A 24,681-nucleotide genomic window follows, 5' to 3' on the forward strand; every position below is an offset into this window, starting at 1 on the left:
CACTTTTCAGTCTTCATAACACTCCAGCATCTCTTCCAGCACATTCTCTGTGAAATCACAGAGGCAATTCATGATTTTGGATCACAGCTGATCCACATAGCTTACAAGCTAAGCCCCTGGCTGATCAATCAGATTCCTGTGGAAGGACCTTTAAGCCAGGACAGATTCTGAGTGAATTCCATGAGACTCTGTGCAGGCCAAAGGTCTATCCAGTTGTGTTCTGCTAGTGATCAGTCAGTGTCTAACACTGTATTTTATGCTTTGTTAATAATACCTATTACTATTTGTTAATAAGGCACTTATTAAAAAAAAAAAAAAACAAACCACCAAAGTCCTCTAATCCCTAGGTCATTAGAACACAGTTGGGGAGAGGGACAGGAAGAAAGGTGTTCTCTGTTAATTTGACATACCAGGAATATTGCTCATTGTTTTGATTGTTGTAGTCCTAAAGCAAAAACCTAGTGTCCTGCTCACTTCATGCAATGGCACCTCTCCATTTCAGGATGTCATCTCTGTAAAGCACCTGATAAAATGCATAAATGTACTAAAAATTTTAGATCTATTTTGATTCCTTTAAAAATTTCAAATATTTTGGACCCAGATTTGAGGTGATACATCTGACATTCTTAAGTAAGCTAAGGAGCACCACTGGCACAATCTCTGTGCCAGGTGACCACTGCAAACCAGTGACTGCAAGCAAAACGGACACTAAGTTTCTGCTTAGAAACCAGGTTTACTCTTGAATAACCGATGGCTTCCACACCTGTGCAGTGACGCCAGCTTTCTTGGCTGAAAATTTTGGCCTCGGAGCAGTAAACAAAGAGGATGTGGTGGTTTCTGGCTTAGAAAACGCAGAGTAGCCTGTGGGTGAATATGATTCATTCCCTGGAAGAGAGGCATTAGATGGGAATGACGGCTGGGACCCGTAGGCTGGCACGGAGTACACCGAAGAGGGCCGGACCCATGTAGGAGAGCCAGCACCAGGTGGAAGGTAGGGAGGTAAAGGCAGTGTTTGCTTTGAAGTGGACAGCTTCGATGTCTGCTTCATGGCAAGGTTTTCTTTAGGAGGTTGGAAAGTAAATAAAGATGGATCAAGTTGATAAGGTTGATGTTTCATGATATCCAAAGCATTGAGACCTTTCTTAGGTTTTCTTTTTGTGTTTTTGGTAGCAGCAGCGGCCTTAGAGGAAGGCTTGGTAGCAGCAGGAGGGTAAGATGGACAGTGGATGGGATTATAAGCGATGGGTGGAGGTGCTCGGACATTAGATGAATATTTCCAAGAAGCTGGTAAAGATGGAGTTGGGGATGTGGCTCGTGCCATGTTTGCCTGCACAGTCTCTGAATCCACCACATACTTCTCCATTCGGGAATGCCTCCTGGCAAACAGCTGTGCTCCTTTCCCACTCATAGCTGGCGGCATCTCAAAGGGAGGCTTTGTTTCTGCAGCACTTGGGGTGACTGGTGTTGCCTTGGGGGCAAGGTTTGGACTTGCCAGGCTGGCCTGAGGCCCTTTGAAAGGACCAGCAAGGTCGAGAGTGCTTGGGGGATGGACAGGAGAATGAGGATACTGTGGAGATTTGGGTGGTGCAGGATACACTGCCTGAGGTGAAGCTGGTGCTGGGAAAGAAGAAGGCTTGTTGGAAGCTGCAACTGAAGGTGACCAAACCGGTGAAACTGGAGTACTAGCAGAAGGAGACACCTTGAGTGAAGGTTTTGGAGCAACAGGAGGAGGAGCCTTTTGTTTAGATGCTTGAGTCTGCATGAAATTGCAAGCTTCTGCTCCCAAACTGAGGTAGTCTTCTTCGGGTCCTGACTCAAAACCGGCTCCAGTCCCTTTTTTGCCCTCTGCATTGTGTACAAGGGACAACAGGGCAGGATTAGGACTTACTTTGGGTGCATCTTTGAAATTGAACATAGGTTTGGAAGTGCTTCTTCTCTTCGCCTCCTGCAGTATCCCGGTTCTTTTGGCTGGCACGGCAATCCTTTCATCCCTGGACGCGATGTGTTCCGTGGGCTCGGTGGCTACCCACGCGGGTGGGGCAGCCTTGCTGACCACAGGAGCTGAGACAGGTCTGTAGAAAGCCTCAGCTGGTGGGCTGACAGAGCAGTAAGGAGGTGGTGCTGCTGCATCTGAAAGGGGACTGGTGACATTTCTTATGGGTGAAAATGGTGCAGCTGCTCGGTTTTGAACTCCGGAAGGGAAGGGTTTTGCTGTTTTATTCAGAGATGCTGCCTTTTGAGTTCCAGAGGACTGAAAAGAGAGGTTTGTGCCAGGTGCTAAGCCAAAGCCATTTTGTTGTACCACTTTGCTGTGATTCTGGCTCATGTCTGTGTAGCTTTTGCTCACACAGCTCTGCTGTCTTGACATGTCCTCCTCTTTTGATTGATAGATGGAAGAGCTCACTTTCTGGAAGTTCTCTGTCACGGTGGTTTCCCTGTGCTCCTCTGTCTGCACTGTGCTTGCCTTCATCTCCTCTTGCTCGGCTGTTATCTGATCCATCCTCTGCCGCCTCTTGGCAAACATGAGGGCCCCTTTCCCTGTGCTGTCTGCAAGCGTCTGCATCTCCTCTCCACTTTTTGTCTTCTTTTCCACCTCGAGCAGACCACTGTCCCAGTCAAATGTCACAATCTTGCCGTCCTTGTCAATGTCAGAGAAAAAATCTTCATCTATTTCCGACTCACTCGTTGCAAGCAAGCTCACCTCAAAAGTGTTTTCCTTGTCCCCCTCTTCACCTTCACCCTCTTCACCCTCGTCCTCGTCACGTTCTAACTCCCCAGTCCCGTAGCTGACTAAAGTGTATTTCCTCGCCCTTTGGCGGCGCTTCTTGAACATCAACACCCCCTTGGAATTGGGGTTGGGAGCTGCCGTCAGCAGCAGTGCAATGCTTTTACATTTAGATTTGGCTTCTTTCACCTGCTTCTCCGACAGGCTCTCGCTTCGTCGGAGCCCTGTGGAAAGAAAAAAGAGTGCACATTAAATTCATGCAGCCCATGAAACTGCAAGGAGACTATCAAGTGCATTTTTCTGTACTGAAATTCATTAAATATGAAAACATTTCTTTTGTATGGAAAGTTCATTATACTCAAGCTTTTCTCACAGTATCAGCTGTGTTATAAATTCCATACCCAGCATGCCTTGGAGACACATCCATGCAAGTTCAAAGGCTACATCACTTTCTTTAGGACTCTCTTAGTTCAACAGGAACATTACACATGTCTTTATTTCTAGCATTCTTAAGTTTTATTTCCAGCACCAACAGGCAGGTGATATTTTCTCATTTATCCAGCTTCTGGTCTGGTATTTTCCAAGCATTTGACTACAAGTTCCTAGGCTTACAGCAGCCATTCCCAGCCAGGCAGGCCCATGACTGCTTTATGTCTAATATTGAATGAAACTGAGCAGATTCTGTCTGACAGTGGCAGCAGCTTCTGCCATTTAGGTGCTTCTTTTACTCCTATAAGTTACAAACTTGCTAAAAGTCAGTATGCTACTTTGTATTAGCTGTTTAAAAGCAAGTATACATCCAGAAGGGCATACACAGAAAATATTAGCATTAACTTTCAGCCCCTTGGTAGATGTGGGAGTTTGTCCATGGTACACAGTGAAAGCAGTCTTTAAACAAGCATTCAGTCTTCAGTCTTTAAATAAGCATTATTTGCCTGAAATATAAGTTCTGTAAGACGTAACATATAGAGAATATTTATTTTGGAAATGTAGCAAGAATGAATATACATTTAAGAAGGAGATTCAACTGATTTCTCAAGGGTACTCACTGCAGTATCAATGACAATATTTCTGAAAGCATAAACTACTGGTTTTCATCAGGTCATGTGAAAGAGGAACAGATGCAGCTGCAAGGCTGATGGATGCACTGGACATCAGTGTGACTGCTTCCTTGTAATGGGACATGGAGCATGTGCCTCATGGGGCAATGCTAGTCAGGTGGTACCCCTGCTGCTTTCCCTTCCTCATACTCTACCACTGAACCTCATCAATGACAGCCTCAATAGCTCCTCCCTTCAAAAAACACAGAATTTAAAGCTATTCTTGACTAAATCAATAGTCATGAGGAAAAAACATGCCTCTGATAAAAGTAAATTATTTAGTATCTTTTTCTGGCATAAATAAAACAAACTTATTAAAGAAAGCAATGCCATGTGTTTTCTAGTCATGATCCTTTTAGCCATGTCAGTAGATGGAATCTGATACTTCTGTTAAAGACAATTGGAGTTTTGCCATTATGCCAGATGACTGCGCAACTGGACTAATGGTCCTCACAAGAATCTATAGAAGAGAAAAGAGCATGGCACCCAAACCAGCAATTTGTAATATTTTATGGTTGGAGAGCTGAATCAAAATCCTTGGCTCAGTTCCTGTGACAATGGAATTGCCTACAATGGTCACTGAAGGTATTTTTCCAGAACTATGGGTTTTAGTGTTAGAGTTCTGCCTATTCAGGTAAATATAATTTGAATAATATTTACAGAGAAAATTTCTGCTAAAGAGATCAAATACCCATAATAAAAGTTCTTCTCTAGTTCAGACTTAAATGCTGCATAATAATTTCTATTTTTGCAGAAAACATGCATAATATTTGCTGCACATTGAGCATTCACTATGCTGGGCAATTTGGTTTTTTTAATGTGTAGACAGGTTAATAATAATAACAATAAAAAGAAGAAGAATAAGTAATATAGTAATAATAATGCAAAAAAAAAAAAAAAAAAAGTGTTAAATCAGTGGTTCCTAAGGATAATGACCTGCCACTAGTTTAGAAGAGACTGAGATTGTCGTAGTTGACACAGAAAAAGGACAGGATTTCTTCTTAAAAGAAGAGTTTATCATTTAAAAAGTAGTTCATCTTTGTGCTTTTGCCTTTTAAGACAGGCATTGCAAGTAATTCCCTAAGAAATGCAGGCACAGTCCCACAGCTGGTTCTGACTTCGCAGCCAAAATGTGAAGCATGTGCACTTTTCTTTTATACTTCATTTAATATGCCCAAAATATGTGGGTTGCATACAGACAGTTAGGCATAAGTAACTGCCTAATCCACTTGCCAAAGAGACACAAATGGCTATGATGCTAAAAATATGCTTCCAGAGGAATTAGCAGTGGGTTAGCAGAGGAGTTCCAACACTGCATATGAAATAGTTTGTTGCTACAGTATCTCACTGCACACAGTCAAGCACCTTTGACATACTGCTACTAAATCCCCAGACAGGATTCTTCACATTGCTGGGAAGGAGCAAGCAACCAACAGAAAACTCCCAGATGAATAAAATAACAAAGAAATAAATAGATTAATTAATAAATAATACACCTCTACACCCAATTAATCAATATTGGCTCCAGTGACAAGTTTGCTTCCATGTAAACTTCTTGGACACCTTTTGAAGTTGACCTCTGGGTCTGGGAGTCAGGAGAAATAACATTTACAGTCTAGAGAAGGCTGACAAAACCAAAAGGATCATGTAACAGTTATACACATGCTGGTGTCTGTCAAAATCTCTTCTGCAGACAACATCAAACTTTGCTGCTGGACTTTTTTATTAACTTTTCAAAGCAGTGGATTAACTTTGGTTTTAGATGATGCAAATGACAATGCAAAGCTTTTGCTATAAAAGGAGAAAGCCACAGGATTCACTTCGACACGCGCAAGCAACTTGCTGTTGTTGTTAATATTTTACAGATTGCCACTGAATATGAGTTAGAAGAACAGCAGAGTTCAGCCCTTTCAGGAGATGTAAGTATTTTTAGTTGGACAAAGTAATGAGTTAATTTCAAAGTGGAAGTCTAATAAGCAAAGTTATTCAGCACAGTTAAGGCATGGGTACACTCTTGGCTCATCACCAGGAGCATTGTATTACCCTGAAAAATACATAAAGCAAGAACAGAAACGTAATTTGAAAGAGAGAGAGAGGGGGAAAGTTAGAAAACTGCAGAAAAAAAATCTCTAAACATTTTTTTCTAATGCATTCTAAATCCTGAAATTATATCCAAAGCTGCAAAAGATGGCCCCAGGCAGTGCAAATGATTAGATGGGACATACTCACTTGCGTGCCTTGCCCTGTGCTTGAGAGGTCTGTGTTCCTTTTCTGAGTGCTTGCTGTCTTCTCCCTGCACTGTGGCTTCTGGTGAGATTGCAAAGGAGAGGAGGGAAGGAGGTGCTTCTGACTTCCCTCCTTCTACTTGAGAATCAACACACCCCCTTTCAGACAGAGACCTGGGTGCTTCCTTCTCCCTGTCTGAGCAGTCTAGGATCACCTCCACCCTGGGGATAGATGGAGCTGCACCTTGGATCCTCTTGACCTCCTTGCTGCTAGAAAAGTGGACTACTTTGTTTGACCACTGGATGTTGCCCTCCTTCACACCCAGGGGAACTGCGATGAGGGGGCTGCTCCCGCCCTGTGGTGCACTGGGTCCTCTGCCTGAAGGGGGGCACTTTTCTGCCCCCAAGAGAGTCACAGCAGGAGCACTGGTGGCCTTGTGGGCATCATTTGAGAGGGACACCTGCAGCTCAACCATAGCACCTGGCCCTTCTTCTGCCGACCCTCTGACACCAGCCTCATCTGTCACAATCACTTTGGGGGTGCCTATCACTTTAGGAGGAATTCTGTGGCTTTGTGTGGTCTCTTGTTTTGTTTCAGCAAAGTGTGTGTTGCTCTCTGCTGCTCCATGGTGAGTCCCACTGTAAATCTCTGTGATGCATAAATCTCCATGGGGTATCTTTTGCGCTATGTTCATTTGCAGTGTGGTGTTCTCCCCATAGTCCTCAATTTTTATATTCTCGTGCTTCCCATTTTCTCTTTCAGCATTCAAGGTTTCATTTATTCCACTGGAGGATCTGCACATACATAAACAATTCAAGAAATTAAGCTTCTGTAAGCACAGCCATTGTAAATAGAGTTGCAAAAGCAATTTCTGCATAGTATTTCTCCACCCTAATTAATTGTGGCACCTTCTAGCAGGTCCACTTAAATAGAAGAATTTTCCCAGAGTGTAGACATTTTGAATAGAAGCATCTTTGTATCTTTCAAAATTTTTCAACTTAACAGTCCACTAAGAGGGAAATTACATGACTCTGGTAGAACTATTACCCCACTACTAACCTGAAATGTGGAATTGTATAATTCTTAACATCAGTGTGCTTTTACAGACACATTTCTGTTACAGGGTTTCCAGAGAAACGCTTCTGAGACTTTTGAGACAATACTTCATATTTCACATGTCTGTGAGAAAATTGACTTTGCATGACACCACAGGAGTGGTTAATTTTTGGTTCTGTAGCCACTACTGCAACAATTTTAGGCAACATCCTTACATGCGGTTCCTGTCCCAAATCATTTACTCTCTAAGGAATAGAGAAGTACTGGATAAGAGGGAGGGAAATGAATATTTGAAATACACATTTGAAGAATTCCTGAGAGGATCATCATCCTTATATATCATGGATTAATTGAAATATTCTGGGCCTATTCCAGTGATCCAGCAAAAAGGGGTAGTGAACCTAAACAGTATTTCCTACCTATTTAAAAATATACTATTTCCAACTGGAAAATGTTGTTCTCACTTATAAAACCTACAATATATGTCACTGTAGCTCCTTTTTCTAAACTATTAATTCCTCTGGCCCAGTTAAGATGATTTACTGCTCTTAGGACACCTGGTGTACTCTCTAGCACCTTCTTTCAGTACTCCCGACTGTACTGAGTACTATTAATTTGAGGAGAAACCTTCTGTGCACAGCAAGGCTGCAGCATGTTATTTAGAGTTTCTATCTGCTAGAAGGTAGCAAAGCACTTTTTCAAACGAGGGAAGTGATAGATGTCCCCAGTAAAGTCCCCATCAAGCACTACAGAGATCTTTGAAATCAAAAGCAGCCCTGGCTATTCTGAAACTTTGAAACCCCCTAGAAATAAAGGTTGGAAGAAGCAGCAGAAGGAATGAATCTGTCAGTGTGCTGAAGAAACTTCAATATCGCTTGCTTTTTAGGCATGCAGCTTGCTGCTTGTGGCAGTCTGGGTCTGCCTCAAATAGCATAAAAGGTGTAAGATCCATTTCACCACATATGGGGCGTGGTAAAGGTCAGACAGATTTTAATTTAGGGAGCTCCTTGTGACTGCTGCTGGATCCCATTGGATGATGCTATTTGGATGATCAATTGTACTGCTCTCGAGCACAGATAAATCACAGAAATCTGTAAACATTTCCTTGTAAGATATGGACTGGGGGCTGGGCCAGCTAAATGTTAGCCTTTATTAGTAGTTGAATGATTGTATGTATGTGTGGGAGAGAAAGAATTCCACCTTAAAAGGCCCTTGCTACTCTATATAGACATAATTGTGTATCCTGTGTCAAAAGGCAGAATACTGGGTATGATTTCTCTTTTGTAATTTCAGATTCTCTTTTGTTAAATGATTGTTTCTATTTCAGACCTTTCCAGCTCACTGCAGGAACAACAGCCCTGGTGTAATTCCAGGAAGGAAGCAGAAGTCCTGGAGTCAGCACGGCAGGGTTTGTCGCAGGCTCATGTTTTTACTCCCTACATGGTGTATTTCATGTTGGCATGCACTGAGCACTCCCTTCTTCCCCCTAGAAATGTTCTCTCCAGACTCAGCAGTAGCCCAGGAGCTGCTAACACTGATGTGAGAAGGCCAGGTTGGCGTTTCGGTGTTTGTCCCTTCTCTCCATGTTTCCTGCATCCATCTGCTCAGCATTTGCCAGGAAGGTCAGTTAGATGCTCACCCACACGGCATCTGGGAGTGCCTGCCCTGCAGGGTATCTCTTTCCTCTCATCCTGTAAACCGAGCATTTTCTGGGCACTGCTGCTGGTCACTAACTCGCTGTGCCTTACACGGCATTGGGAAAACTTTTGGTAGACATCAAAGGCCAAGTAGCATTTTAAAAACTATTTTAAAAGACCAATTTTCCTCCCAGGAAGATTTGTAAGAGCAGAATTAGGTCAACAATTGATGCCTGTGAAAATCGCATCCTTCATGCAAAAAATTCAGGGACAGCCAGGAGCTTTCCAATGGAAAATATTCTTCCCTGCTAACAAAAGATAGTTAGATGTTAAGATCACCAGTGGAATACCACTTAAATTATTCTTTCCTCATGCTTTCCAGCATTTTCTTGAGATGGCTGCTAACAAGTGGCTACTCAGGAAAGGAAGGATTTGTTTCTCATTGCCCTCAAAGGATGCTAAGACACTTCCTGAAAAATCCTTATGGGGGTAGTGCTGAGAGGGATAGTACCCACAAACAAGGTGGGAGTGGAAGAGAAGTGTTTCAGTCCATTCTCCCATACCTGGGAAGATATAGACAGCAAGGACTGGGATTTGGAAGAGATAAGCTGATGAAAAGAAGTTTAAAGATTCTCACAGTGAATTTCTTTAGAACATTTTAGTCACTTTCAGAGTGTTGAGCAACTGCAAATTTTCAATAATTTCTGACATTGTTTCATGGAATGAAACACGGAATTACATGGCATAAACACTCTGTTTTGGTTCTGATTTTCAGGACATGCCTTGCTGTTTACCATGCATTCTAGCAAGGGCAATGGAGGGTCCCTTTCACCTGCAGCATCCTGTGGCCTTCAGACAACTGAAATATCAGTTATGGAACAGCAACAGGCAGGAATCAAAGTATGTGGAGTTATTTCTATGGTTGAAGAGAAGACAGCTGGTCAGCCACAAATATCATTCTTACAAGTGCAGTTCCAATGTTACGAATTAAAAACAAAAGAATGTAGCTATCACATGAGGAACACTCAGCTGCTCCCCTGCTGAACCAGGAGCAGGAACTGTGCACTCTGAGGAAGGTAAGCTCTAATCCTCAGCTAATACTGTCCCCCTGATGTCCCCCTGATCCTGTCACACTGATCCATTACTCAGCCCCAGACAGCATGTACACACAGGCCATGCAAAATGTCTGTTATAAATAAAATGAGCACTCCTTGAGAGCATCTAGTTTTGATGGCAGAGTGTAACTTTGAACTGCTAAGCACTTGAGAAAAGCTCCTTTGTGCAGGTTGCAGGAACCATGAGGAATTCCACATGCTGTGTAGCCAGAGATGAGTGCTTGTTTTCTGCCTTTCTGAGGACACTGCTCTGGTAGCTGTCATGATGAATTCTGATCCTTTCCTGGTCCTGCCTGTGAGAGGGAGCTGCAGTAGCTCTGGGGGGAGCTTTAAGTCTTTACAAGGAGTGTGGGAGTTTCAAGACTTTTCTTCCTCTTCTTACCTTCACTGAAGGCAACTCAGAGTTCATCCTGTCTGAATTCACTGTCTGGGGAGAATGTGCTTTCCTGTAGGTGGCTCTGAACTCAGGTTGCCTTTATTATACTGATGGCAATTACAGAGCAGGCATTGGAATAGACTGATGTTCAGTCAGCAGTAATGCTGGCCTGCTTGTAAGTTTGTATGAAGCTTCTCTGCTTTAAGAAACTTGAAGCATTTTCAAAAACTGAAATTCCCTCTCACTATTTTATAAAGGCAGAAACTGAGACCCAGAGAGCTGTGACTTCCCCCATCTCATCTAGTGAGGTGATAACAGCTACAGAAATAGAATTCATGACTTCCAGACCCTCTCCCCCTCCTGACCACTAAGACATTTTGCCACCTAAGAAGACCACTTGCCATGTCATCATCAAGACCTATCTGTGTAGCACAGTTTCTCCATCTATACAGCCTTTGTTTTATGTAAGCCTCACGTCTCTATCTGTGGGGAATAACAACACTTCACTGCTTCAAAGGGGTGCAGGGAATAACTGAACTCAGGACTCTGCAGTATGCATATATGGTAGTAGACACCTTGCAAGTATTAATACTTACATTTGGAGACTGTACTATTAATTCTGTGCCTGACTGCTGCTGGCACAAAATTATATAGATTAATTCCTTCAGCTCAAATTCTGTCTTCCTTTTCCATCCAAGCAGAGTTACAGACATTAACAACAGGACTATCAGAACCTCTCAGTATAAGTCTGCAAAACCTCTCAGTATAAGTCTGTGTTCAAAGCCAGCATTTTCCAGCTGATTCACTGAATTGCACCAAAGAATCCTGAGCATTCCTGTACCTCTTGACAAGCATCTGCAGGACGTCAGTCAGGCTTTCCATCAGAACAATGACTTCAGCATAGGTTAGGTCTCCACAAGGCTTGCCATTGATAGACACCACCTCATCCCCCTCACACAGTCCAGCCTTGGCTGCTTTGCTTTTGCTGCGAACCTACAGTGAGTCAAAGAAAAATTCCAAATTGCACAATTAGTGTTCATTTGAAAAAAGCAGCAACCATGTCCTCAGCATGCTTTTTGTCTGTGCAAAAGGATTAATGATATTGATCATAAACAAATTTATGGTAGCACAAATTAATAACTTGTCTCAGTTGAGGTTAATACTATTCTGGCCAGTAATAATACAAAACCTTCTGCTTACTGAGCTTGTGAGCTAGGTGTCAAAGAGGCTGGATTAATTCTTTCAAAACTGGGAGACATGGAAGTTTGGGACAGACAACAATCAATTGATCACAGTTTAGCAGAACTGCAAAAAATGCCCCATTAGTTTCTCTGAAAACGAAGACTACTAAGAGCTGAAATCTGCGCTGAGATTGTAAAAGAACAGTCTGTAAATTCAGGCCTCTCTGGGCAGAGTATCAATATCTACATGTTGGTCACCTTTTCCTTAGATGCCCAACTGTAGTTTTAGTCTCCAAACGATAGACATCTGCATGCCTGGAGATCCTAAATCCATGTGAGTAAGAGCCCTGATTTATTAAAGCATGCCTGTTATGGTCTAAATTTCCCTGTTAAGTTCTCATTCAAGAATCCTGTGCAGCTCAGTTTTTCACTTTCACTCCTTTTTCCACTGGCAGCGTGTTTTAACTTATCACAGTCTTTGCATAACAAAACCCAGACAGCTCTAACACCACTCACGGTATGCCTACAGTTGATGGCTATTTTTGAAGTACATATTTGGCAAAGAGTGTGTTATATTAACCAGGATTCTTGCACAAGTCTATTTTAGAATGACATATACACAAAAAAGGGCTGGACTTGAGTTCTTTGATCTCAATCTTCTACTTGTTGGTGTGAGTACTTTGGTCTTATATGACATCCAGTTGTTCATTCAGTGTGTTTCCCTTGTTAATTCTCAGAGTGTTTTCTTGAAAATTTTTAGAGAAGTAGCATTTCTACCACACTCACAGTAGCAGACTCAGTCCCTACTCACTGTAGGAAAGCTACTTCTGATATACTCTGGACCTGAGGGTGGAACTGCCCCGCAGACTCAGGGAATTGAATTAGATTTTCTATTAAGCCACTGGGCTGGTACCTAAGATACATTTCAGAAAGGAAGTTCCTTGGAGTCAGGATGATGTGGGGCACAACAGTAAGACCACACATTTTTCTGTGACAGGGCCACCACATCTATCTCTGCTGTTTCAATTTACACATTCCCATATGTCACATTATGGCTCTTGGAGCAGTGAAGGAACAGAAGCCTGGTACATACAGAAGCCAGTTTCTACCTTGCAGAGTTAACATTTACATATATGGAGTGGTATGCTGCTGTGTTTATCTCCCCTTGGACAAGAGCATAAACATCCTTGTGCCTTGGGAAGAAATGACACTTTAGACAGTGTTGAGAAGGTTTTGCTTCATATAAGAGCTAGCATTTGTGTTGTGTTTTTTTAAATAGAAGGGTATGCTATTAAAATTTTACAAGATATCTTGGCCTGAATGTAAATATTTAATGTAGATGCTATGAAGAATTTTGAGTGAGCCTTTTTCAGAAAATCTATAAACATCCATTATAGAAACCTGTGAACTCTGAAATAGTATAATGTGATACCTAGATTGTGAGAAGAAAACTTGTTTCTCTTTATTTAGTGTTTGAGGGACTTCTTGGTATCATAAAAAAGAAAAAAAAAACAGACAAGGAGATTGATTTTCCTTTCAAAATTTGTAAAAGGTTCTCTCAGTCCATTTTTTCTGCCTTATGAATTATTGTGAGATCACAATTCCAAGATATATGAAACTGCAAGCAAAAATATCCTCCCAAATTTGAACAATGTCTATATAAAATCGCCGCAGTATTAACCTTTTTTTTTGGTGTTTCTGTTGGGTTAATAAAAGGGAAGAGAGAATGCCCAGAAGAAAATAGGCAAGGGAAGATTGTGTGGTAAATTATAGCAGTTTGCTTTTAGGATAGAATATCCCATCATCATTTGTGTTATTTCAGCCTCAGCATAACACCCACTTACTCAACAATATGTAGACTGCTTTGCCAGGCAAGCTGTAATTGTTTCTGGCTTTGTTTATTTGTTTTCACTGGACACCCACAAAAATGAATAAATAATTTACTAATGTAAATCAAAACTTTTCAGATTTCTGGGAAAAATAATATAAATAAATAAAGAAGAAAGAAGAAAGACCCACCCAGAACAACAACAACAAAATTCCAAGAAGATTTGTGGAAAGAAAGATCTCCCTGGTAAAATATGTGTTGGGTGGACAGTATTCTCTCAAAGTTTTGGCAGAAAGACTTTGAGGAGCCCACTGGGAAACAAAAGCTGCTTTTGTTAGCAGAAATGCAACTTGGTCACACAGAGGACAGTAAGAAACCTTTATCCAGTTCCTGGGAACTTAAAGCAAGGCATATTTGGTTGTAAAGCAGGAGAGATAGTTACAAAACCAGTGATTGCTCTTGCCTCATAGTGCAGCCCTGGCTTTTTCAGGTACTTGTTTCTCCTATGCACTTGAAGTTTTCCTGAGGAAAAAAATGTGAGTTTTCCAATCAATTTTTTGAATGGGATCTCACCACAAGAAAAATAAGTTTGGAAATATTTTCTCTGTTTTGCAATGCCTGCAATACTAGTATAACACAGCAAAACTGGGCTGGTGCTGTTAGTGCTGAACCTGTCAAGATAGCAGCTGCTAGTGGGTACCTTGAAGAGCTGCACCCCATTTTCAGCTGGTGCTATCTCTATTGCTTTCCTGCTCCCCTTCAGTCAGGACACTTTATTGTTCAATGTACCTGAATTGTGTCATTTCTTTTTATTCCCAGATTTTTCCTGTATCCAGAACTTCCTGCTATCAGGAGTGCCCTTTGATGATTAAAATATCAAGTGCTGAGCAATTCCTCACATCCACAGAAATATTAAACTTAGTAGAAAACTGTTCCATGCTATGTGAAGAACTTAGCCTGGGTGTTCACTATTATCTGAGCACCCCAGGGAATCCAGGAATCCCTGGCACCAGTTCAGAGGCAGCAGGGACTGGGGGCTGCCCAGAGGCTGCTCAGGAGGGTCTGTGAAGACTTCGGGTGGAAACTGTGAGTGAGCAAGCTCTGGGTGCTGTGCTGGCCTGGTGAGAGATCACCTCCCAAAGACACAGGTACATGGGGAAAGTGTAGGACAGGAACTTTGGTGGTGGCTGTGGGATGCTGCTGGGGCTGGAGTAGCCATGGATGCTCACAGCATATGGCAGTTCCAGTCAGTTTCTTAACCTGTAAAGAATGGACGGATACACAGTGGCTGTGCTCATGTGAGTGTGGGGAAAAGGTATTTTTAGAGAAAGCAAATGGGAGGGCCTAGCCCTCATCCTGTGTACACTGTAGTGCTTTTAATTTAAACTAGATCAAGTCTCCTTCTGCCAACTGGATACTCTTTCCACATAACCAGAAATCTTGTGATTCAATCTGAAAGCTCTCCAGTTACAACCCAGAACCATTCCATGCTATGAAACAAAGTATGGTAAATCAGGAATAACTGAGAAATTTGCTTCAAAAATGTTATCCCAGTGAAGCTAAAAATCTGGAGTAGATGCACCTGTCACTTGCTGTGGCTGCAAGTGGATGCACAGACAGCAACTGTGGCTCAGCTGACCAGCTGATGATTTTGGGTGCATGTTTGAGCCCTGTAATAAGCAGATCAGGGCTGAGGTATGTTGAACCCGGTAACAAGGTCAGTGAGTTGTAGTTTAAAGTGAGGCAAATAGACTTGAGGACACTCTGCAGTCCAGGTTCTCTAATGGCACAATGAAGAATTATTAGGATTTTTCATCATTTTTCATCATCTTCACCAGTGATTTTTGTTAAGGATTATGTGTATCTTAATTTTGTCCTGGAGTTTAGTTCATTCTGGAGCCAGGAGTGTCAACTTTTGTCTGGGACATGTGTCTAAGTGCTGTGCATCAGGTATAGCCTTACTGAGGAACCAGCCTGAGGAAATGAGCAATATGACCATAAGCACAGTCCATTTAGCCTAAAAATGTATCTAATAAAGTAAGACTTATGTAGGTTTAAAATATACATATATTTGCACTGCAAAATTCTGAATTTAAAGCAAGCTTTCCAAAACTATGAGTTATTTTCAGAACTGTTTACTCATCCTTTTTCAGTCTGCCAGCCGCTTTTAAACAGCAGAAGAGGAAATATTGCCACTGCCAGTGGCAATAAAATATCCTTCCCTGCCATTTCAGGCACCTTGCTCATACAGAGAGAGTAGTTTCTTTCATTGAAGGGGTTACCTCTGGAAGAGCCTATTCAGTTGGATATCCTGTCTGATTCCTGAAGCCTCATTTGAGCTGCTGTTGCCCCTCAAGGTTTGAAGCTGGTTCCTGGAATGTTATTCACACGTGTGTCCTCAATGGTAGGCTTGGGTCTTTGGTGGCTGGCCTTGTGTTCTGCTGTGATGAATTATGTTGCCCAAAATAGCAAGGCTTATCAGGCAAGGGACTTCTGTAGATCAGTTGTCCATCCTCATTATTGTTTACTCTTTTAGTTATGTCAACTGCAAACTTTACCAGCAGTGATTTTTTTGTTTTCTTTTAAACTGGTGATTAAAGAGCAATAGCAAAGGACATGTCCTTTGACTACTGTTATGCCCTTACTGAATGATTCCTCAGATTAATGCTACCTTCTCAGACCCAACAACTTGCCAGCTTTTAAAGCAGTAATTTTTACTACAGTAGCAAACTGTGCCCGTTGATGTCCTGTTGTTATCAGTAATGCAGGAATGTGTTTAATAAATTTCTATTAAATAAACTTTTTAAAGTAATCATTAAACTAAATCTTGGGATTAGTACCCTTACTCTGTAGAACTAACTAACTAACTATGAATTAATAGAGTGGCATTGTTTAAATATGCCTTGTGTTGAGGTTTTTTAATTGTTCTGTTGTATTGCCAGAGATATGAAATGGTAAAGAAGCAGAGAAAATAGGTGTCAGTATGCAAGAAGGTGGGGCTGGAGAGACACTGCTGCTTCTTTGGATGTTCGTACTAATATTAAAGCAGTAAGTGTTTGATGCACTCCTTTCACAAGTCATATTTTCTCTAAAAGAAGCAACTTTAACTTTGACACCCTGAATACAGTTCTGATGTTTCTAAATGTATTTTTTTAAATATGCAGTCAGATATCTTAACTTTGAGAGCAAATATAATTAAGAATCCAAGTTAAATGGGTTATATGTCAGAAATAACAATGAAGTCAACTGACTTGAATACGCCTAGTCCTGGCCATAAAAAAGATGGTGATTCAAAGTGATTGAAAAGACAGGAGAAGTGAAGAAGTGATCAAAAATCTTAGTCATTAGAGAAAGTTGTATTCTGCTTGCTGACAAAGTGACAGATAGTACTACACATGAAAGTACACAAAGTATAGTGGAACTCAGCTTTGCCACTTAACTAAGTACAAATTAGTATTACAACAGTTAAAGGCTTGCCTTGTTAATTGCTGCAATAAAGTTATCTGGCTAACAAGTTTTTCTTAAATATGTTTTGAGGCCAGCATAAATAAAGTAACATATTCAGTACTTAGTTTAATTTTATCAGACATTAAGTCATACTTTCCAGAAGTTATTTTTTCTCATTAATTGATTAGCTAAGTATTAGTCATGAAGTTCAGGATGAGGGATCAAAGGTCAGTATTTAATACATAGTATTAAAAAAAAAAATCCCAAAACCCACCAAAAAAGGCACTTCATCTCTTCTGTTATAAACCCTACAGCAAGGGCAGTGGCTGGTAAATGTATTTTAAAATATTTGAGAGTTATCTGTCACTCTAATAAAATGAGCAATGCTTTGCTATGAGAAAGAAGCAGAAGCACTCAGATTAACAAATGTTAGTGTATTAGTAGTTTGACTTGTATGAAGTTAGGGAATTGAAAATGAAATTACAAATCAAGTTAATTCAGCCACAGTTTATAAATAAAGCTCTAGGGCCTTGTTTGGCAATGGTTATGCATGCAGGAGTCCTTTAGACAGAAAAGTAGCCTTCAGTTACTGAGCTTTTTGGAGGTTAGATATGAAGGAATGTACAGTAAGTTAAGCCTACCTCCTAATGTGCTTGGGTTTTTTAGGGATCTCCATAGATCCTTTAAATAGCTCAGAGACTCCAGGCTGGTAAACAGGGCTATTGCCAAATCAGAGGGGATGATGAAGGGACAAGCTCACATCCCCTTGTTTTCTCCATGGTTTCAGGAGGGGCTTTAAGTCAGGTTTACAATGAGAACATCCAAATGTATTTCCACCTTAACACTTTCTTATCCATCCCCAAGCACTGCCATCACAAGTTATAATGTGGGCTGTATAAATAATGAGTCTTAAGGAAAAAAGTGTCCATAAATGAGGAAAACTGGAAGACCTTTTTGTTTTTAATTTTCTGTTTTACTATGTCTATAAAGAGAAAATAGATGTCAGTAGACAGATAGCCATGTGCAGACAGGAAAGAGTCATCAGATCTTCAGGGAGGGAATTGGAGCCACTTGTAGATTTAACTGAGTAATGGTAGCAGAGGAGTTCCTTGAGAGGTTTTAAAAGTCATATAATTAGGAAATATTCTTGCCTAGAACTCTTGCTTTGCATCCACATAAATTCATTGGAAATACCAGGTTCTGGTCTAAACTGAAGGCATTTTTGTAGGACAGAGCTCAAGCTTATGGACTGCATTTTGAGCAAAATGGGTTAAATGCTATTGAGGTAACAGTGTCACTGATGGAGTTGGAGTGGAATGATTTACCTGGGTGTATGTATTCTGTATACAGACTCCACGATGGCTGAATGCATTTTACTCTTATAAAGGGCCTCTTTAGAGCTGGCATACCAAATTTTAGTCTGCTTTCATTAGCCATGCCTGTACTTGAGCATGAGTCTGCTGCTGATGTGGCTCGAGCTATTTGCATCTGTGGTGCCTGGAGGTGACTTTGCATCAAGCTGATTCCAGTTCTCATCCTCTCCAGACTGAACTGCTCTACCAGATAAGCTACTTTTTTTCAGAATCAGTCAGGGTAAAAGCCACAAAGTAAAAGCTTCAGACAGGGCCAGTTGCCTGGGATTTTGAGATACAGCTGCTCTCTAGCTCTTCTGAATGTATGGGAATGCAATGAGAAGCCTTGCCCCAGAGCTAAAGCTCAAGTGCTGTGACTTTAGCTACTATAAATATAGATAATATGATTAGAGACAGTATGAGTATAAACTACTTTTCTATATTTTACCTTGAAGTCTCTGTGTCCCCTCCTTTGGGGATTATATGCAGGATTTACACAGTAAGACTGGTGAGACAATGCAAATGCCTGTTAATTAACTGGGTTAAACAAAGATGCTTCTAAGTTATCTCCCAAACAGTTTTCCTGAGAGGAAGCTTTGAATAATGAAGTATCTTTGGTTTGTACGGTAAGCACAGAATATTTTCTCTCACCAAATTCTTCCCGATAGCAGGATAATGATATTGGGAATTGGGCAGTTCAGCCCATCCTTTTCTCCTTCTGGTCTTAAAGGAAACCTCCTAGAAATACCTACTTTCATGTCTGTCTGTAAAGGTAATTATCTTTCTAAATGGGTTATGGGACAAAATAACATTAAAGACATTAAAGGAGAAAATAGTTAATATGTCCAGACATAGTTTTATTACTAAATGTTCAAAAAGCCTTTTCCTGAAGGGGAGGTAGGATAGTAGTCTTTGAATGCACAGGAGTGCTGCCATTGATTATGTTAAGATCATCATGGGAAAAACTGAATGCTGGTATAGTATTATAGTAGTTTATGGCAACACAGGAGATCTAGGATGCCAAGCCACATAAAACAAAGGTACTTTTTAACTTTAAAATCCATGGATCCTATTGCAAAGGTTCTGGCTTTACTTGGCAACTCACTGGTAAAGCAGACCTTTAATCGTGGTTTGCTCATGTAAAAGTTCATGGGACATTCTTGCAGAGGAGATATGATACCAGGTAGTGATTGGTTTACTTTTTGATTAACTCTGTCTCCATTTCTTCTGCTGCACTGTACATGTGAAATCATACTACTTGATGCTGGATCAGTTTGGTGACTGTTGTCTCCTCCTTCCCACAGTGTCAGAAGTACTTACATAAAGGTTCAGCTCTTCACAGTGTCTATTTGACAGACTCAGTTTGGCAGAACTTCTTGCACATTCTGTCGTGGGAGGGTTACAGAACCTGTTTGGCCATTTATATATTGACAGAGCACTTGTGCCATTTGGACCCAGAGAGCATACTGATCTCAGTGAAAAGAAAAGCCTGCTCAAATTCCCAAAAGCCTTGCCTAATGTACTGGTGTATCATCTTACTGGTGGTTGCCTTTTTCTGGCAGGAATCCAAAGTTAGCAGCTGAAGAAGAGATGAGATAATGACCTCTGAAATATTGATGTGGTATGCTGGCGACGCAGCAGATTTCCCAACAGTGAGCTTGGGTGTACAGCACTTAAAAGTCTGCTTTCCATTTTGTACAGCAGATCCAGTGCATAGCCCTTCTTGGAGTGTACCATGGCATACTTGTAGTTGATGTGTCAAAACCAAAATGTTGTGCTGCTTTCACCTTTTTACAGTGAACTTTTGCTACGGCGGAACATGTGACAAGGAGAGGAATGATGCCGTTGCTTTGCTAGATGTGTAGATAGTATGGCAGATGTGCATTGTCTGCTCTATTTCCATTCCCCTTTTCTTCTTGCACTGCTTAAGCAGTAACTGGCTGTATGCTTCCTGCCTTATTTCTAGGTCCTAAGCAACTTTGATCTCTCCATGAACACTGTAGCTATGTTTTCATTTCTTCCTTCCCACTGCTCCCCATACAGAGAGATAATTGCATTGTCAATGTTTCTTTGGGATTGAGAAAATTAAAGCACCTTTACTGAGTGCTTTGGTATAAAAGTAGAATAAAAAGTCTTAAATAGCAGTGTACCTTATGTTCTGGAGACTAGAATTTCTACAATGATAAGGTCAAGGGAGAATAAATAGAGATCTAAAATATCTTTATTATCTGCTACTGAACAGTTGGAGGCAACACGTGCTACAATAGACAGTTCTTGTGATAAATCTATCCACTGCCTAAACTGGGGCTGAGCTCTTGTCACTGAGGAGCAGAGGAACTGCAATATGCTTGCAGTATTTGTACTGTCCCAAGGCCATACACTGGGAGTTTCCAGAAGGAAAAGGGACATCTTTCTTATACCAAAATTGCAGTCAAATCACAGGTAAATGAAAGGTAAAAAGCAAAACCTGCTACCTGAAAGTACTTACCTGTTGATGTACTTACCTGCTGCTAAGAGAATGAGGGTATATAATATTTGCACACCGTTACAAAGAGAACATTTCTAGCCTAGACTTGGGGCTGCTGGGAGAAAGCAGCAAAGGTATGTGAGAGGTAACTGAACCCTTTAGTTTCTTAAAAAAAAAGAAAAAGAAATTAGTTTGCTGGAGGTCTTTGTACTTTCCCCAGTTTAGTCCAAAGCATGTTTGTGTAATTTGATGCTTTGACTTGTGACTTGTCTTTCAGATTAAGCAACGTTTTGCGGGCAGACACAAGGGGCTTGAGGGTTTTTTGGGGAGGTAGCAGTAGGGGGGATAACTGGCTTCTTAGTGACACACAGCCTATAAATCCATCTTGCTGGCAGGCAAATGAGCCACTCAGTTTACTGGTGTGCACTTCGTCAAATACACTCATTCCTAGCTTCATATCCTGTATCAATTACTCTGTTCTGTGTGGCTCCCCTGTCTCATTTTCACTCCACTGGTCACCTGCCCAAATTCTCTTGATGCAAGGGGGATGGGAACAGGCCGAGAAGGAAAGACAGGAGGGTTCTCATTACAAATCTGGATTTGAGACAACATATTTAATCCTTAAAGCAAAACTGTTCCAGTGACAGTTAAAATGTTCAGTCTCCCCAGTCTATTCCCCAAAATGGTATTGTTTATTACAATCCCTTAACATTATGTCATGAGCTTGCAAATACATGAGCATGCCATATGATCATCCTCCCGAAAGGAATAGCAAAGGCAGCAAGAAGGAACAAATGCCATCTTACAGGTTTCTGTTTCAGCAAGGGCTGTAGCTATCACTGTCAGTGATGTCAAGGTTATCCTGAAATGTGTGCCCAGCGATGTATTTCTTGCTACTTGCCTCACTGCTGAGGCAGCAATTCAGTCAACACCATGCAGAGGTAACTGGAAGCTTTGCCTCACTCCCAGTGGAGAAAGCAGTGGCCCTATGTTTATTGTGGGAGCTTTCTGTGTGTACAAAGCTCAGCACAACTGGGCCAGATCTCAGATTACGGGGTAGGGGGGCTTTGGTGGCTGTACTAGCACAAATGAGAGACATTGTTCAAAGAAACTAAATAACATGAGCATCTGGTAAAGGCAGTATCTAGATAATATACATTAAATAGTTATTGTGTTATGCACAAGCAAAGTGTTCAATGCCAAATAATCTTCACAGGAAAGCACAGTCTTCCAAGTCATTTGAGAAGTATGAATCAAACAGTGGCCTAAACTTAGCTGAGAGCTCCATACAGGGGCTATGTTCCAACTTCCAGTGCTTGTGGTCATCTTTACCTGGACTGTTCAACTAAATTAATTAGATTAATTAAATTAAATTAATTAGAATTAGTCTAAAGAAAAATGGTTCTCTGGGAAAGCTGCTAGATTTATTTACCAGGGCTTCACATGAAACTCCACCATGTTGCTCTCTCTTGAACTGTATCTATTCCTTCCACTCCTCAAAATAAGTCATCTAGATTCAAGCTTCCCTACTTCCCAGGAAAGTTCTTACTGACAATTTTCAAAACTGCCTGTTTCACTGAATTTTCACTCTTCCTTGACATTTCTCTAATTACTCAGTTCTTCATATCTGAGACAGGTAGTGTACAAATTTATATTGACAAGTAGCTTTAGCCATGAGGTAGAGTTTCAGACAAGTCTCCCAAGACTCACAATTTAAACAAACAGTCAAAGAAAGCATGCAGAATCAATTAATTCCCTTAGCATTCCTCATGCTTATGGTGTAATGTTTTGAAACAACCTTTTAAAACTGAGGCAGTCTCAGGCCAACCCACCTCGGTGTTTAGGAGGAAAAGCTCTGCCAAAGCTGGTGAATATTCTGTGAGTGCCAACACGTAGGTTCATGTGAAGGCCTTCTGGTGTTGTCTGGCTGCTGTCCTGGACAGCTCCTGTTTTGTGACTCATTAGGAAATCTGGATGTTCATCAGCCTCACATCTCCCTGGTGACTCAAATAAAGCTGGTCAGGAAAGGAGCAATCGTGGTTCCAAGAGTGGATGTACACCAAGGATAACCTAGCCTGGTAGAGGCCAGAAACCTGGGAAGGTCAGTGATCTATTTCTCCTCCCAGAAGAGGAGATAAGGATTCTGTGCTTGTGCTGGAAGCCCTAATGATGGGGAAAATGGAGGCTGAAGATTCCTGAGAGATGTTTTGAAAACCTCCAGGGAATTAAGAGAAAAAAGTATTCCCTCTGTGGGTTTTCTCACTTGCCTGGGCAACAACAATGGGCAAGATTTTTAACTTGTGCTTTTAACAAAAAAATTAAAGCCTATAATCTGCCATGAAGATTTCCTTATCTGAGTCTCAACTTTTAAAGAATATTTCCAGAATTTGACTAGTTATAATTTTATCAGTTTTATCAAGCTCTAAAATGGCCATAGACAGATTGATGCAAACTGTCACAAGAATTCATCTTTCTTTTTCAGTGACTTAATCTGAAGTGACTTTAACCAAAGATAATTATAAACAGGAATAAATATTTCTATTCAAAACATCACTTTGTCACCCCCTTAATCCTTTCTTGTGAAGGCAGCTCTTGAACACGTGACAATCATGCAGGTTTCATGAAATTGACATAGAGATTAGTATTCATGATCTGTCTTTCAGCTCCTAAATAAAATCCTGTGTAAGTCAGGTGTGGGACCAACCAGACCAAAAACAAAGTATCTTACAAGTAGAGCATGAGACTTGCCCTGGAACTGAAGGCTGAATAATAAATTAATCTCTCCTAGGGTAGGCTAGAATTATATCCCCATCTCCTCTTCAGATTTTAAGATCAGTACTCACTCACATTTAATAATTTGGAAGTATCAGCAATTTCAAATTCATGCTATATATGCTTCCAGGGAAATATTACAGTGGCAGAAGAAGAGTTATTTTGGCATGGCAAATGAATAGTAGTAGTCAGACCACTCCACTAAGAAAATGCTGTTTTACTCCAACAGTAAATGTGGAAGCTGAGCCAGACTTCTGGCTCCCATGTCCAACTGTGGCTGTTGTCCTTGCACATTTGTGTCTGAGGCCAGTCTAACACAGAGGTGCTGAGCTCTGTTTAATGCTCCTGGACTTATTGCTCCCAGGAATTAGACCTCCTGTTCTTACAGTCTCCAATTCCAGCATGCTGGCAGAGTTGGCTTGTTTAGTCCCTGACTTTAATAAGAGCAAGTTGTCAACATCTTCAAAGGCTGGATGAAGAGGATTTGTATTCCTCCTGCCCTTCCTTTCTGTATAGTCCCAAGAGGAATGTCTGCCTGAGAATGGGAAAAAACTGCTACCCTGATGTGTGAGATTTCTGTTTGTTTGTTTTTGTCTGTCCTGTTGTCCTCAGTGCAAGTGTTGGGCTTAACTCAGGATATTGTGCCCAGTCAGGCAGTCTGGGAAAAGTTGGCAGCTGTGTCTTGGGGGGGAAAGAAAGAGTGTTATTTTTGCAGAGCTGTAAATCCAGCACCTTTTGCCAGTGCTGCATCTTTTTTTATTGCTTGTTTCTAAGAAGGTATTGCTGCAACAGCACCGGCTGCAAAAATCTTGTTTGCTCAAAGTTCATGACAGGACAGGTCATGCATTTTGAACATGTGTGGAACACTCGTAAAGGAAATACGGAGCGAGCTTTCCAAAAGCTTCAGCTTTAAATGCAACAGTTTCCTTGCTGCCTGGAGCTTCAATGTCAAAGAGATTTCTATTTTTAGAGAGAGATTCTACTCAAAAAACTATATAAGGCTGTGCTGGGAAGACCATTACTTTTTTATTATAGATGACAGTGTTTGTTACTCAGTTGGGAAGAAAAATTCTGTATAAAAGTGAGAAACACAAAGATACCCTCATCTGGTTGTCTTTTGTGTGTGAGAAGGAACTGAGATGAAAGCTGAAGACTCAATATTTGTTTTTCAGTATTTTGATTTCTCTCAACTTCTTGAAACAAGTGCTTTAGCCATTAGAAATGTCAGACATGGCTCTTGATCTGAAGTCATGATGCAAGAGGGAAGAGATAGCTTCCAAGCAGAGTTTGATGCCAAAAGACAACTTACTATGCTAACATGTGACAACATAAGGGAAAACCCCATAAATAATCATTGTTTTATTCATGGGGAAACTAAGTAAAGCTTGATGTTACGGAT

The 24,681-nt window shown here is 41.0% G+C and overlaps 1 protein-coding gene and 1 long non-coding RNA gene across 3 annotated transcripts in view; one reads left to right on the forward strand and one right to left on the reverse strand.

Moving 5' to 3' along the window:
* Window positions 1-24,681, reverse strand: part of SYNPO2 (synaptopodin 2) — a 74,025-nt gene that overhangs the window by 11,742 nt on the left and 37,602 nt on the right. Inside the window, exons 2-4 of one of the 2 annotated variants that reach the window (XM_053940916.1) lie at window positions 11,077-11,228; window positions 6,055-6,845; window positions 764-2,949 (exon numbers count right to left, since the gene is read on the reverse strand). In XM_053940916.1, the coding sequence (XP_053796891.1) occupies window positions 764-2,949; window positions 6,055-6,845; window positions 11,077-11,228 (3,129 nt within the window). Of the gene's footprint in view, window positions 1-761; window positions 2,950-6,054; window positions 6,846-11,076; window positions 11,229-24,681 lie in introns of both variants that reach the window. The other variant, XM_053940917.1, reaches the window with a different exon arrangement.
* LOC128787052 (uncharacterized) lies at window positions 8,371-9,642 on the forward strand. The gene is made up of 3 exons (XR_008430549.1): window positions 8,371-8,515; window positions 8,598-8,729; window positions 9,520-9,642. It is a non-coding gene; the product is annotated as an uncharacterized LOC128787052 (long non-coding RNA).

This window comes from Vidua chalybeata, chromosome 4, assembly GCF_026979565.1.
Source record: "Vidua chalybeata isolate OUT-0048 chromosome 4, bVidCha1 merged haplotype, whole genome shotgun sequence".
Lineage (NCBI taxonomy): Eukaryota > Metazoa > Chordata > Aves > Passeriformes > Viduidae > Vidua > Vidua chalybeata.